At 36.6% G+C, this 14,165-nt stretch overlaps 1 protein-coding gene across 1 annotated transcript in view; it reads left to right on the top strand.

Moving 5' to 3' along the window:
* The window catches only part of RUNDC3B (RUN domain containing 3B), a 55,746-nt gene that overhangs the window by 38,120 nt on the left and 3,461 nt on the right, over nucleotides 1–14,165 (top strand). Inside the window, exons 9-10 of the mRNA XM_063324779.1 lie at nucleotides 12,063–12,209; nucleotides 12,580–12,695. Coding sequence (XP_063180849.1) covers nucleotides 12,063–12,209; nucleotides 12,580–12,695 — 263 coding nt within the window. The remainder of the gene's footprint in view (nucleotides 1–12,062; nucleotides 12,210–12,579; nucleotides 12,696–14,165) is intronic.

A 14,165-nucleotide genomic window follows, 5' to 3' on the forward strand; every position in this document is an offset into this window, starting at 1 on the left:
CTGCTGTTTCTTCCTATATCCTTGTCCCAAAACACCCCTTCTGGTGTTTTGTGGAGGGAAGAGAAGTCAAGAAAACTCTTCTGTGTTTGAAATTCTGTCTTTGCTTATGGCACAAATAAGGCTCAAATTAAATTGTAAGGACGCTCACATCTTACATTGTATTAAGCCTGTCTGTATAATTAAGAATTTTTTTGTATGTTTTAAGAAATCTTAAAGATAGATTTATTTAATTTGTCTGGCTGTTACTTCAGAATTGGTTGGTCTTTTCAAGGCCCAAACACTGCTTGTACTCCATTCTTAATATTTTAATACAGCTGTCTGATAGATCCAGCAATACTGCAGTTCCTACCTGGATAATACAAATGTCTTTGTAAAGACAGGAAATGACAGTTTAGTTGCAACCCTGAGAGACTGTTTGCATCAGTGACACTCTTTAATTACAGTAAATGTTCTGTGTCTGTTTCCACTCCTGAGTTGTACACAGCCTGTCACTTATGCATCACTATTTTCCAGGCACTGACTGTTGGAGTAGGCTGGCCACACGCCTGTTTTTCCCTATGCTAGCACTGCATTGAGCTCAGGTTAATGCATCCTGCCTTTCAGAGGAGTCCATCAGCTCATTCTCAGCAGCCCCTGAACATAGCCACAATAGTTCTGTGAGAGCAGCATGCCAGAGTAAATTCAATTTTTAAGTCCAGGCAAAACGAGCTTCTCTGTTTCAAATAAACCGTGTCGTATCACTTCTATTATGAAGTACTTAAAGGAAGATTTACTATATTCTCTGTAGCAGAGATGATTCCTTTACAAAGATTGATCATGACACATTTGGTTAGAAAACTTGCTTATGAAAACAGTATCTGTGCTTTTCCTTGCTTTGTCAAGATTCTGTTTGTAAATGCTCTGGAGCCTTCAGAGTGTTGCCACAAATATTCTGCCTGAGAGCAGGCAGGCAAGGGTCACAGAAGGTGGCACAAAGTTGTGGAGGATGCAGGCTATAACTGTGCTGTCAGGGACAAAGCAGAGAAAAGCTTGTCCAAAGAAACAGAAGCAGAAGGGTCTGAGCAAAGGCTTTGAAATTTAGCCCGTGTTTTGTGTCTCCTTGTGAGTAAAACTTAAAATGGGGTTTGCCTGGCTGTGTAATCCTCCCTCAAAAACTAAATCTGCAGCAATGGGCTGGATCACTTCTTTGGCACTCTTACCTTCATTTTCAGATAGTCCTCTTGTAAGACCTTTTTTATTTTTTTTTTTCCTTTAAGAAGCTGAATTCCTCAACTGCATAAGTACAGTAAATCCAATTTGTTGTAGCTGCTTTATTTTCTCACTGAAAAGAACCGGGAGATTAAAATTTAATGTTTGATCTTGGCAAATTTCTTTCCTAGAATGTCAAAACTGAGAACGATAATCCTTTCCTTTTAAAGCTTTCATGGATCCTTGCTATCAAACCATAATTCACATTAGCCGTGCTTTTATTTGTAATGCTTCCTGTATGTCCTCTGTCTCCCTCAAGTTTGCAGCAGGAGTTTTAAATCCTTAGTATTGGAGTCTGGTCTGCTTTCAGCTCCTTTGCTCAACTTGTCTGTACTTTTTTTCTTTTTTTTTTTTTTTTTTAAACAGTGTAGAAGAAACATTACACATCGACACATGTTAAAACTGTTTTGTTTATGCAGTGGTTTGGATTTTGGTTTTGTGGAATTCTTTCATTTTAAGTTTGCTGCAATATTGTACACCTGTTCTGTTTTACAAAGGTGTGGATAGACAGCAAGAGGGAAAGTTCTGTTTTTAGTGAGGTGGAAGCCTCTGAAGACACGGGAGTTTCCTTTTTGCTTGAAAGTATGTCTAGAAAAAGTTCAGCTGGGCGTAGCACATGGACAGCCGGACTCCCGCAATTCAGAGCAGAATGTACAGAATGAGGCACAGCAAAGAAATATGCAGAATTAAACAAAATTGCGGACAAGCCTCCAACATGATGGAGGACCCGCTATTCTTAGAATCCAGAGGGATTGCGTGGGTTTATTATGCAGCAGGAAGCCAAAAGTTTCTGTATTGATAGCAGCCTGAAGAACAGGACTTATTCTGCAAGATGCATTAGATAGGGAGGGATTTATTTTAAACCCTCATATTCTAATAACTTGTTCTGAACTTTTAAAAAAAGGGGTTTAAAAGGACATATATATTAAAATAAACCTCAAAATTTAACAGCTTTTGAATTATTGATGGTCTTCAAGGACAAGATGTGTTAGTATGTTTACAGCAAAATGCTGGCTGACTCCAAAGTGAAAAATACTCGGTTTTGTAAGGAATCTCCTCTCTACTTTCTCTTTTATTTTTCTTTTTTCATTTTATTGGGGGGGGGGTTGGGTTTTTTTTTTCCTTAGTGGGTTAGAGAATCACGGGGACTTTCCTTTTGACCATTTTGCATATTTAATGACATTAGCATGGCAATGTGTCCCCTTCTCTGAGTCTCTAATGTGTAATACTAAAATCTGTTTTTATAGTGGCATCCTTTCTCTTTTCTCCCATAGCTACACTTCTATGGATAAAGGCATTGCATACAAGTAGCACGCAAGAAGGCTTTAAGTTACTTGGACATTAGCAGTCCACGCATTCCAAATTCCAGAATCTTTATCCAGCATAGAATTAGAAGGTTGGGAGCAGGGGGATATGGGGTCTTTCAAAATAATAATGAGAAGTATTGTATGTTTGAAGGCCTCAATGCAACACAGTTGCAAATGATGTGCGTTCCCAGTAGTAAAGCATATTGTACTGATCGTGGAGTTTCTTCATCTGTTAATATTACCTGAACTTACCTGAACTGACAGAAAAGGTATACTTGCTTTGACATAGTAATGCTAAAGGACCTATGCAACAAACATCAATATTTTCCTCTTTCAATTCCACAAAGAGAATTATCTCATGTCTAGAACAGGTGAACCTGAGGCTTTGATTTTTCATAAAACAATTTGAATAACTTCATACTGACTGCGATGGAGGGGATAGAGAACATCAGCTAAAAAACAGGGTAAGTCAATCACGGTGCATAATCATTAACTCCTGGAGTACAATAATAGAGACTGAATTTGATCTTTTTGTTCTTTACCCATTTAGATAAACAAACTTCCATTACCGTTTACTTCTGAGAGTCCCAGTTTTTCTTGCTTCATTTCTTAACCCTCACATTCATTTACTGTAGATTTGCTTCTATGTTCTGGAAGATACTCATGGCAAAAGCTGGTATTTGATAGTGCTTATACGTAAACGAGAAGAGTTGAACAAAAGTTACTTTTACATTCTTTAATATATTTAATGCAAGTTACATGAAGTTCAATACCAAACCAAATGGAATTTAAATGACAAATAGTGGAAATAGAACCAATTTTTGTGAGGGTGGAAGAATAGTGCCAGGTTAGAATGGTGAGGAGAGGCTAGTTCTGTATTTGCAGAGATATTGCGTTATCGTTGATCTATTGTAGTGATCTAAGATTCTTTAGACAAAAGAAATTGATATTTAAATTATCCTAAATTTCAGATTCATTTGGCTATATTTATTGATTTAAGTAAATCAGATAGAGAATTAAGTTTCATCTAGTAAAAAGGAACAGAAAAATCCACTTTATATTTTCAAAACAAAACTAAAAGTTGCTCTGAAATGCAAATAGTTTGACCAAAAGAAAGATGAGTTGCAAGTCAGTGTGCATACGCAGAGTCACATAAATGGTTTTATTTAAAAAAAAAAAAAAAAAGATGGCATTTGTAAATTTATGATACAACTTATTTTTTCATTCTTTGAAATTCATTTTTAAGGCTAGAACTTTGTGTCTTGGGTTTTTGCAATATTTTGTTAAAATAAAACACAATTTAAATAATTTCTGGAAAGGCTTAAAATAGAAAAAGTGAAATGTCTGAAATTATAACCAAGAAAATACAGTGTAGCGTGTTACCTGATTTCTTGAGCAAGAAGCTTTCATTAGCTGCCTTTCTATTTGGATAGCAAGTGGTTGAGATTTGAATTGATGCTTTTTCTGTTTGTCATTGAGATATTCTTATGCAACCACTTAACGTGATAAAATTTTCAGTATTTTCTTATTACAAATTACACTTGGCAAAGATTTTTATTTGCTGCCTGTTTTTCCTCCCCAGTTCTCCATTTCTGCTCTTCTTTTTTCTGTGTGTGGTGTGGAGGGTTTTTTGGGTCGTGTCATCCCCCGTCCCCCCCTTTTCCCCCACCTCTCCCCTTGGATCAGATTTTCATCCTGCATTTTTTTTTTTGTTCTGCAATTGCCTTAGGCTTTGAAGCTCTGTCTTACTGTTTGCATAGTTTGGTACTTGTATTAATTCTGATTCAACTACCAGGAAGAACTTACATTACTCATGGCTTGCCGCTTTTTTTTTTTTTTTTTTTACTTTCTTGCCTTTTTTTTTTTAATGAACATGGTCTACTATCCTTCAAAGTAAGTCAACATTCGTATATTTGCTATTTTGTAGTTAGAAACATGGCATTCTGAAGGAGGCTTATAGACAAGTATTTGCCAAAACTAGCATATATAGAAGATCCCTCTTACAGTTACCTTACAGTTATAATGTCGGATATCTCTGCTGAAACTCTTGCTGGTTTAATATGTGAGTGGAGGTTTAAAAAAGTGGTTGTTCTTCAACCCAAAGTTTACCCAACCACTTTGCGGTTCATACTGCTGTTTTTACTGAATCCAAGGGAAGCATAGTAAAATGGCAAAAAATTATGGAGAAGACCACTGGTTTCGGGGAAGTTTTCCTGATCTGTTCTGAAGGAAGATCTTGATTTATCTTCACCCCATCTCTCCCCCATAGAAATGTTCTTTTAAAAGGAGTTCAGCTGTAGACAGATAATTTGTATTTACATGACTGACATAGAAAAAAAATGCCTTGAATGACAAGCTGTGTTTGAGAACGTACTTACTAAAGGCAAATTTGATAATGTGTCAAAAAAAGCTGTTTGCTAAGAGTTCTCCATTTTGCAGCAGAAAGGATCTGATACTTGAAGAACAGAATTAAAAGCTGCTCTTTACTTTTAGAATAGTTTGGTTGCTAGTCAAGTTCAGTATGTTTCATATTTTCAGTCAAGACCCACTAGCTGGGGAAACTGGTTGTGTTCTGCCTGCTGTCTTCCTCCAAAGGAATCAGGCCCGGTTGTTTGTCCAAGGACATGAAGAGTGTCCATCACGTGCTGCAGTAACATTTTAATGAGCACACGCAAAGTTAACATATTGTGGTGTGTTTTGATGCAGTCTGGATGTCTGTATTGTGAAATAAAATCTCCACTGTAATTAGGCTAGAACTCAAGAGTCAAGCTGCCGGTATTTCTGCCGATATAAGCTTTCCAAGTTACTCCAAAGGTCAAGGAGATCAAAGGCTGTATAAAATCGATGACAGTAATTTTATTACTGGAGGATACATTTCAAGATCTCCAGGAGATAATAAAGGAGGACTGAAAAGATTGCTTGCTGAAGAAGCTTCAAGGGGATCTGTTCTGTGGCACAACTAGTACCATTGCTGTTACACATGAAGATCTGTTGCCCACAAAGAGTAAGAAAACGTGGTGTGGTAGGACATGCCTGCTTTTTTTCGCTACAGCCACTGCCATTAGAAAGTCTGCTGGGATCTAACTGCTCTGGCATCTAATTTGGGGAATACTGTGTCTGTGCACAGTGCACAACCCTGAGAGAGGTGATATATTGCAGCATCAAAACCTACTGGTAAGTAACTCATTTTCGTACCTGCTGATCTAATTTCTCAAAGTCCAATAACATACCAGTCCAGACAGCTCACTCTTGCTACGTACTGACAATTTGAGAGTTCCCTTTTATTTTAGAGTTGCTCTTACAGATTTTAGTTATATTCATGTATGCTGTCAATTTCAGTTTGCATTCCATATTTCTTGTCCTAAATAAAGGTTTTTAAAGCTTGTTCTTTCTTATTCAAATGTTTTTATTTTTTTTTTAAGCTTTTATTTTCACTTTTACTTTTCACTACTCAGGTAGTTCTTGAACTGGAGCACTCATCTGATATAATTCCCTTTCTTAGGGAATTAGTCTGTTTGGTTTATTTCCTGTCTTCATCTGCTGGTAGGAGGGCAAATTGCCAACTGGACTGGCATTTTCTGGATTTGGAGAAATTAAACTTGCAGGTAAGAAATTACTGGTTTTTCATAGGTATAATTGGAAACAAAACTAACTCTTTGTCTATTAAACAAACAAATCTGTGTAAATGGGTCTTTCAGAATAGGCTTCCAATGGCGTGAATATGGATTTGATCCAGGGGAAAGTGGAAATCCAGTCTAGCTGAAGTGAGACCAGGAATTTTATGTGGTTACAAAGATAAGGCTTTTCTATGTTACCTTGGACTAAACTTTCTATATAATTTCCATTTTGCGTGCAGCAGCCTCACGTATGTGCTGTCTTTCGTGCCCCTCTGCCCTATGAATGAGCGAATCGAGGCAGGTCACAGTTTCAAGATGCAGAATTCTTAGATGTGTTAATTCAAAGGACTAATTTCTTATCCTTTTGAGAGGTAGCTGCGCTGCCAAAAGTGATGCTAGTCCAAACAGGTTTGTCAGGTTAAGTTATGAATTAATTAATTTATTTATTTTTAAAGAAAGCTTCTTTAAAAAAATAAAAAAATTGACCACTTCGATGATCCATTTTCTGAGGGGCTCTCACGTGATTGTACCAGAACAACTGAAAGGGCAGCGTGCGCTGGAGCAGGGATGGGAATGAGCAGCAGTTTGTCAATTGCATTTTATTATTATATGTGATCCATACATTATGATAGTCTGCTTGTGCGTAGTAAATAATCTCAAAATAATAAATCAGGAAATAAACATCTCAAATAAAACAATAAACGTTGAGGAAATCAGCAAGTAAATATTCTTGAGAGTACCTGACAAAGACAGGGCCAGTAAACACTAGTGGAGAAGGATGTTCATGGGAAGACTTCACTGATCTCACTTTTCCCTACTTTCTAAATACACAATTAAAGGACTGAAAGTCAAAAGCATGCAGAGGCGTTTCTGGGAATAGCTGTATAAACCTGATGTTAATACTCTGTTGCTGTTATTCTTGAATAAAAGTAAGTAAATTTACAGGCCTGGCGGGAGCGTATGCGTATCTGCACTTCAGGCAGACACTTATTCCTGTCTTGGGAGTATGTTAGTATTGATTAGTTAATGAATCATCAGTATTTTTTTGTAGTGGGCAGGAATTCATTAGCAGGATGTTTTTACTGAATACTTTTCTTCGTGTTCTAAGAGGAGCTTAATTTAAATAGCAGTTTCTGACGTAGAGAACAAAAAAATATAAATGTAAGCCAAGTATTTGTTAGCTTTAATGAGAATGAGGTGCTCTAGTATTAAGATTACGTTCTCTTCTCCTTTGCTGCTTGTTGTCCCTAGCAAGTTACTAGTTGCAGTAGTATTTTGAATCTGTACGGAGTTTTTCTTTCATTAGACGTTAAAAAAAATGCACTACAATTTAAATGTCATAACTTAAACAGGGTATCCTGGGCCAACATAATGAGACTTCTCTTACATATGTGTGTATGGAAAAATCTGTGCCGTGAAGTAATGCAAAATATATTCGATAATTTTAAAAGCATTTTTTTTTTAAATATATCCTGTCTCCAGCATTACAAACGCCTATCTCCTGTAATAAATCCCAACAAGCGTTTTGCTGGGTTTGCCTCATTTATCAGTATGGAAATAGCAATTCAACAATTACTTCCAAAGGAATTAGAAATAGTCTCTCTCTGCCTGCCATCTCTTCAGTATTTCTGGCTTTTTGTAATGTTTCTGAGAACTTTAAATGATTGTACGTAGAGAACATACCAGTTTGTGGATGGGCAGAAAAAGTTCACAGGCTTTCAGACAACGAAGAATTTTTTCGTGCCTAGATTAAGTGATGTACCATAAATCAGTGTAACCCCTCTGCTCACATAATAAATTCTTACATATTCTCCCTACTCTACACAAAACTTCCTGCACCCCGCAGTCTCACTGTGTTAGTCCAGGATACCCTCTTCAGCCAGATCTCACACGCTGCCTTTCTTTCATTCAAAAAATAATCATACAATCTCTTAATAAGATCCACTGTATTCTCTGTGTACCAACTATCTTTCTGAGATTGTTACCTTTGGAAGCCATTGGTTTTATCTTCTTTTTGGCTTTCAAGTTTTATATTTCCAGTGTGAAGAAAAGTAGTTAACAGCTTGTTGTATATACTGGTTTGCTTGTTTTCACTCAAACTTGATCATATTCCCTTCTTTCTTAACTTCTCTCTATAGTAAACCCTTTTGTCTCTCTCTTCCCTTTTTGAAATGTCCTTGCTTTTACTCCTGTATTAAGTGACTTAACATGTTGTCTAAAACCTTATCTTGCATCATCCTTAAATCCTCACCGCTACAAAACCAATAGAACAATATTTTATTGAATTTTAATTAAAAATAGAACTGCATACTTGTGATCTTCAGTGTTATGATGTATTATGCTTAGAAGTCATGTGGTCATATCCTTCATAAAGTCTAGGCTTTGAGTCTTGGTCTGCAGGCATTCAGGTCATTCTGGTTTTTAATTGGTTTTTCTCACCAGCGGTTTGTTCTCGGGAACGGAAGCAATAGAATAGAATCTGTTTGTACGTAGGCCATTCCAGTTCAGTATGTTTTACTACAGACCAGCATTTTATACAGAAGCTTATATATGACATTACATTATTTTTATATGAACTTTTGGTAACACTTTTGAAATATTTCCTAGTCAAGGCCCAAAGACTTCAGTAGTTCCTTTTTTCTATGTGTGTTTAAATAACAGAAAATACTAATTTTACATTTTATTCTTGAATATTTTGTGAAACTTGTAAATGTCACAAACACCCCTATTTGCCATTTGTACCTATCTACCAATTCTTCATTTCTTATTTTTGCTCTATGAAGACTTTATTCTAATTTTTCCTATGAAAGCTTTTATATGCCAAACTTATTTTGCTATACCAGCAGATAAATAAGTTTTAATAGCAATATTCTTCTTTTGGTTAAACAGCCTGACAGTAAAGGTATAGAGGAAAGCTCGTAATCTTCATTGCACTCATTGTGATCATTAAGAAAAGTCCTACTTCAGACCGTGCAGTATCGCAGCCTGGATTTGGCCAGCACTGGTGACAGTGTTTGCATTCTGAGGAACAAAAGTGCTACTGTAGAAATTCAGTTTGCCTTGGATAAAATAAATTGTTGTCTTTTGAGAGCTCTTAACTTCTAGAAAGAGCTCCTCTTGTCTATCAAGAGTAGGACAGCATTCAATAATCTTGTGCAGTATTTTTTCACATTGAGCGTTTTGAAATTTGTATGCTTTTGTCATTAAAACTTGATCCTGTTTCCTTCCCTTTTAACTCTTTTCTATAGTAAAGGCTTTTGTCTCCATTTCTTTTCCTCTCACTGTTTTTAAATATTTGTATGAGGATCACTTTTGCCTCATGGTGATTAAGAGTTTCGGGATGATGGATGGTGTGTAGACATGGCTCTTAGGCACATGGTTTAGCGGTGGACTTGGCAGTGTTAGGTTCACAGTTGGACTCAATGATTTTAAGGGTCTTCTCCATCCTAAATGATTCCATGATTCTTAGTTTAAAAGTTTAATACTTTGACTCTTAAGATAAGTCTGGTAAATATGCATAATTTGATACTGCCTTTTTTTATACCTTGAGAGAATTGCTGTTTGCAAGCAGTGCTTTTAATAAGTCTTTGCTGCAGTGGAATCTCATGATACTTCAGAAATGGCGGCAAGAGAGCAAACAGCCAAATAATCTACAAAGTCAAAAAACAGGTGGTAGCTACCAGTACCTGCTATAAATATTTTGTCTAATTTCCTGTTCTCTATACTACTATTTTATATATACTGAATACTGTGTTTGGACCGATTTCATATATTCAAAATTATTTTTACGTATTTTTAAAGATTCAAAATAAAAGCGGAAGAGTTTTAAGAGGGGAATAGTTACTTTTGTATCCTACTTGATGCCTGTTTTTTTTCTTCCTGAGCATGCTGAAGTGGTTAAAGTACTGATCTACTGGAACTGTCTTTAAATGTTGTTATGCTAAAATCCTGGCAGCAGTTTGGTTAGGCTTTGTTTCAGAATTACTTTATCCATACAAAGGGTGAAATTTCAGGTTACTATAGTGTAAAGATTTGTGGGAAAAACCTCAGTATCGAAACCTACGTAAAATGCCAAAATTCCACTATTAGCAACTTGCCTGTAGCTGTGTGGTTTTGTCGTCTTTGCTCAGCGTGTTTATTTAGCCCTGCTGCTGAGTCGTGTGGCGATAACGTACAGGAGTTGTCCACATGGGCATTTACACGTACGGGTCAGATGGGTATGAATTTGCACTTAGTTACCGTGTGCATAGTTGCTAATACTTCTTAGTAGAAAGTAGTTGCTAGATACTTCTTAGTAGTTGTTAATACTTCTTAGTAGAAGTTACAAAACTTGTCCTTCTGAATAAGGCAGCGATGTAGTGTAGCTGGCAAACCTCACAAGAATTTGCCAGGTCAGTGTTTCAGTTTCCTCAAATCAACAAGCCTTTCACAGACCTGTTTAATGCCCCGCATACCCCCTGGCATTAGGGGAATTGCATGGAGGAGTGAATGCCATACAAGATATTTGAAATTCTTGAGAGCTTTGGGTTATCAAAGTGGTTATTCTTACAGACCCCTTATTGAGGAGGGTGAGGGGGGCGAAAAGTTGATTTTTTTTTTTTGATTTTTTTTTTTTACTTGCATGAACACTGGGGAAATTCGTCATCTTGAGAAAAGTTTCTTGAACAAAAAGTTTTGTTCACTGTGGTGCTTCATCACCTTCTCTTGCAAAATTGCTGTACATCTGTCTCCTCTCTGAAACTCGGCTACTAAAAATTCCTTACTGAACTCACTATTGTCTTACCTTGTTTTATGGGAAATTTGGGCCCTTTGGGTGGTGTTATGTGCCCGTACTGAGGTACTTGACTAAACAGTTACCACCAGAATAAAAACCGCACTGTAAAAATAGACCCGTTGACAATGTTATTTGTGAATTCACATAAATGTATGTGTACCATGAATAGGTATTGAATTTGCTGTGCAGTTTGGCATTTCAGATAACAACATGGCATTTGGCTTTGAACTCCTGAGTACATTCAGCGTGGAGATACGTGACATTAGCTATTCGCTTCAAGCCAGAGGTAGTCAGACTTGTTGTAAAGCAGCATTTTACTATTGCCTAGTATTTAGTGGATTGGAGGATTTAGGGGTTAGCAAGCAATATTACTTCTGTTTCTAGAGTTACTCTACAGCAGTATGAGGGTCGGTTGGAGGTTGCCTTGTACCATTGGAAAAAGGCTGATCTTGTCTTGGAGCCTGAAGAACCACGTACTTTCCTTATTTCTGTAGGACTTTTGGCAGATGATTTCCAATATCGGCATATTAGCTTCCTCGTTTCCAGAATTTTAGAAAACCGGTCTGTTTCATGGGAATATGAGGCAAAACCACTTTGAACATGTTAACACGTTTTCTGTAATTTAAAAACATAAATTAGTAGAAACTGTAAGGGGGTAGAAAACAGAATAACTATGTGTTGTATTTTTATTCCATGTTAATGGAATTAACATGTCTGGTTTTTAATTCATTCTGCAGAAGTATTGAGGAAAGGGCGGTGTGTTCAAACTGGGGAAAAAAAAAATTGGTGAGGGAAGGACATCACATTCCCATAGTCGGCCTGTAAATTACCATCATGTTGGCAGAAAAAATCATTAGCGTGCAGCTGCCTTTTTATTGCTTTTGCAGAAAGATTCTAACTTCAACTTTTTGCTGTTCCTAAATACACCTCAACAGGTTTCTAAGTTGCTTCCCCTGGGGAAAAATGAACAGTTTACGATGAACAGTTTTATGAAAATTCCAACCTCTTGACCACTCGAAGTATCAACTTGGTCAGGACTATTTGTCCTGTTTTTCTTTCTGTACCTTAAGGAATTGCATTTAATAGACTGAGATTTACTGCGTTTTGTATTCACAGGACTGTGCTAAAGAATAACGACTTGAGATCAAGACAAGAATTAACTACTCACCTCACCAATCAGTGGCCTTCCCCAGGAGCTCTGGATGTCAATGCTGTTGCCTTGGACACTCTGCTCTATAGAAAGCACAATCAACAATGGGATGAGTAAGTTGAATATTTATTTTTCTTCACCTTTAGAGGAACAGTAAAACTAAAAATTATACATTTCCCTTAACATACTCTCAAATGTGTCCTATTGGAATTGCCTATTACAATGTACAAGGATCAGCTGGCAGAAAAAAGATCAATTTCTTTTGTTTACCATAAAAGTTTCCTTCCTTTGGATTAATTTGTGACGGGGGGGGAGGAAATCATTGCTTTAGGAAAAAACTGTTTTAGGAAACAAAGAAACAAAAAAAGAGAGCGTTTAAGAGAAGAAAGATTAACTGCCTAGATTTGGGAGGTTTTTTAGAAAACTTTTTAAGGATAATTGAAGCATCTAGTTAAATCTTTAAATGGGTTGCTTGCTTTGCAGGAAAAGTTTTCAAAGTCTGGACCAGCTTTCCGCAGAAGTTAGTCTTTCCCAGTCCTCTCTGGACCCAGGTCACTCGCAGGATGGGAAGCAGGATGGAATGAACTTGTTAAACGAAGGTACAGAGCCAGTCTAGTGACTTCATTTTATTTTATTCTTCCTAGCTCTGATCTTCAGTCCCTGTGGGATGAAATTTCAGTGTGAACAAAATACGCGTTGAAGAGCATATTTTTTCATTGTTATGCAAATTGTTTCAGTTTCCCTAAGGACTATACTTCAAATAAGTTTGGATTTATGAAGACGCCCACCCCACCCCCCAATAATTATAAGACTTTGTGCTGTATTTAAAGCTAAGCTTCAAATTTGTTGCTTATCTTCCTTCTCCATCATAGAACCAGAGACAGCTCAGCTACAAGGAGGATCTTCTGTCATCTTTCTGATATAATTAACTAAAATCTTTTGAGTTCCTTAAGTTTCCTTTTTTGTTTCTTAAAAGAAGGATTAAAGGGACTGGATTTGCAACGACCACTGTCATTCTTACATCTTGCGTTCAACGTTTATGTGTGGAGATGCAGCCTGACAGTGTTTCTATTACTAGAGAGAGAGAGCAAGATGATACGAACCGTGCTAATATATACATGTAATAGACACCCCCCCCTTTCAAAATCTGTACGCCTAGCAAAGTTTAGCTGCTCCATCTTGTGGGCAAGTGTGAAAAGCAGAAAAATGCTGGAAGACTTCTGAAATAGAAGTATTTGGGGTACAGAACATAAATTGCTATAAAAAAAATCCTTTTTGTATCTCATGAAATGTTAACTTTAAATAGACTTGACAATACAGAGCCTTAGTAGTTTATAACTGTAAAATTTCTTGTTTTTAAAATATTAAGGATGTAAAATTCAGAACTTCTTCTAAAACTGTAACCAGTCTTAAAATCTAAATTATTTCAAGTTAGCTTAGAGCAAGTGAAATAGAATGAGCATGGATATTATGAAGAGTTCTTGTGCTTTCAACTTTTTTTTTGCAATATTAATCGTTTGAATTTATGCTTTGTTTTATCTTTTGTAAATTAAAGTGTGGGAAAACCGCTGACAATAATAGTTTAGGTTTTGATTTCAACACTCTGTCTTTAAAGGTCACACAACATCTCACTTCTAAATTAGTGAGGTTCATCAGTACCTAAGCTATAATATAATTTTGTAAGACACGGCATGTGATTCTGCTGTTAAAATACCTCTGGTCTAACTCTCAGCATGGCAGTTTTAATTAAAAGATTGGAAGTAGTAAACTTTCACGTTACTATTAAGCCCGCTCATCTGATGTGGTCGGATTTTTAGTTCACATTTGTTGAAATTGAGGGCTGTGCCTAAATAGTGTTACACTGCTCTTCGTGTCCTCAAATTGAATGTAGGCTTTAAAGGGTATTTTTAATGGGAATCACGACTTTTCTGAAAGTGAGGACTTTCTAGAAGAGCTGATCTAGTTCATTCTTTAGGGAAAGCCATTCAGTCACTTAAAAAAAGCTCAATAGAGGTAAGACCTAAAATCTACTGGAAACTGCTAATAAGAACCATAAGTGACGCAAGAGA

The sequence above is a fragment of the Chroicocephalus ridibundus genome, chromosome 2 (assembly GCF_963924245.1).
Source record: "Chroicocephalus ridibundus chromosome 2, bChrRid1.1, whole genome shotgun sequence".
Lineage (NCBI taxonomy): Eukaryota > Metazoa > Chordata > Aves > Charadriiformes > Laridae > Chroicocephalus > Chroicocephalus ridibundus.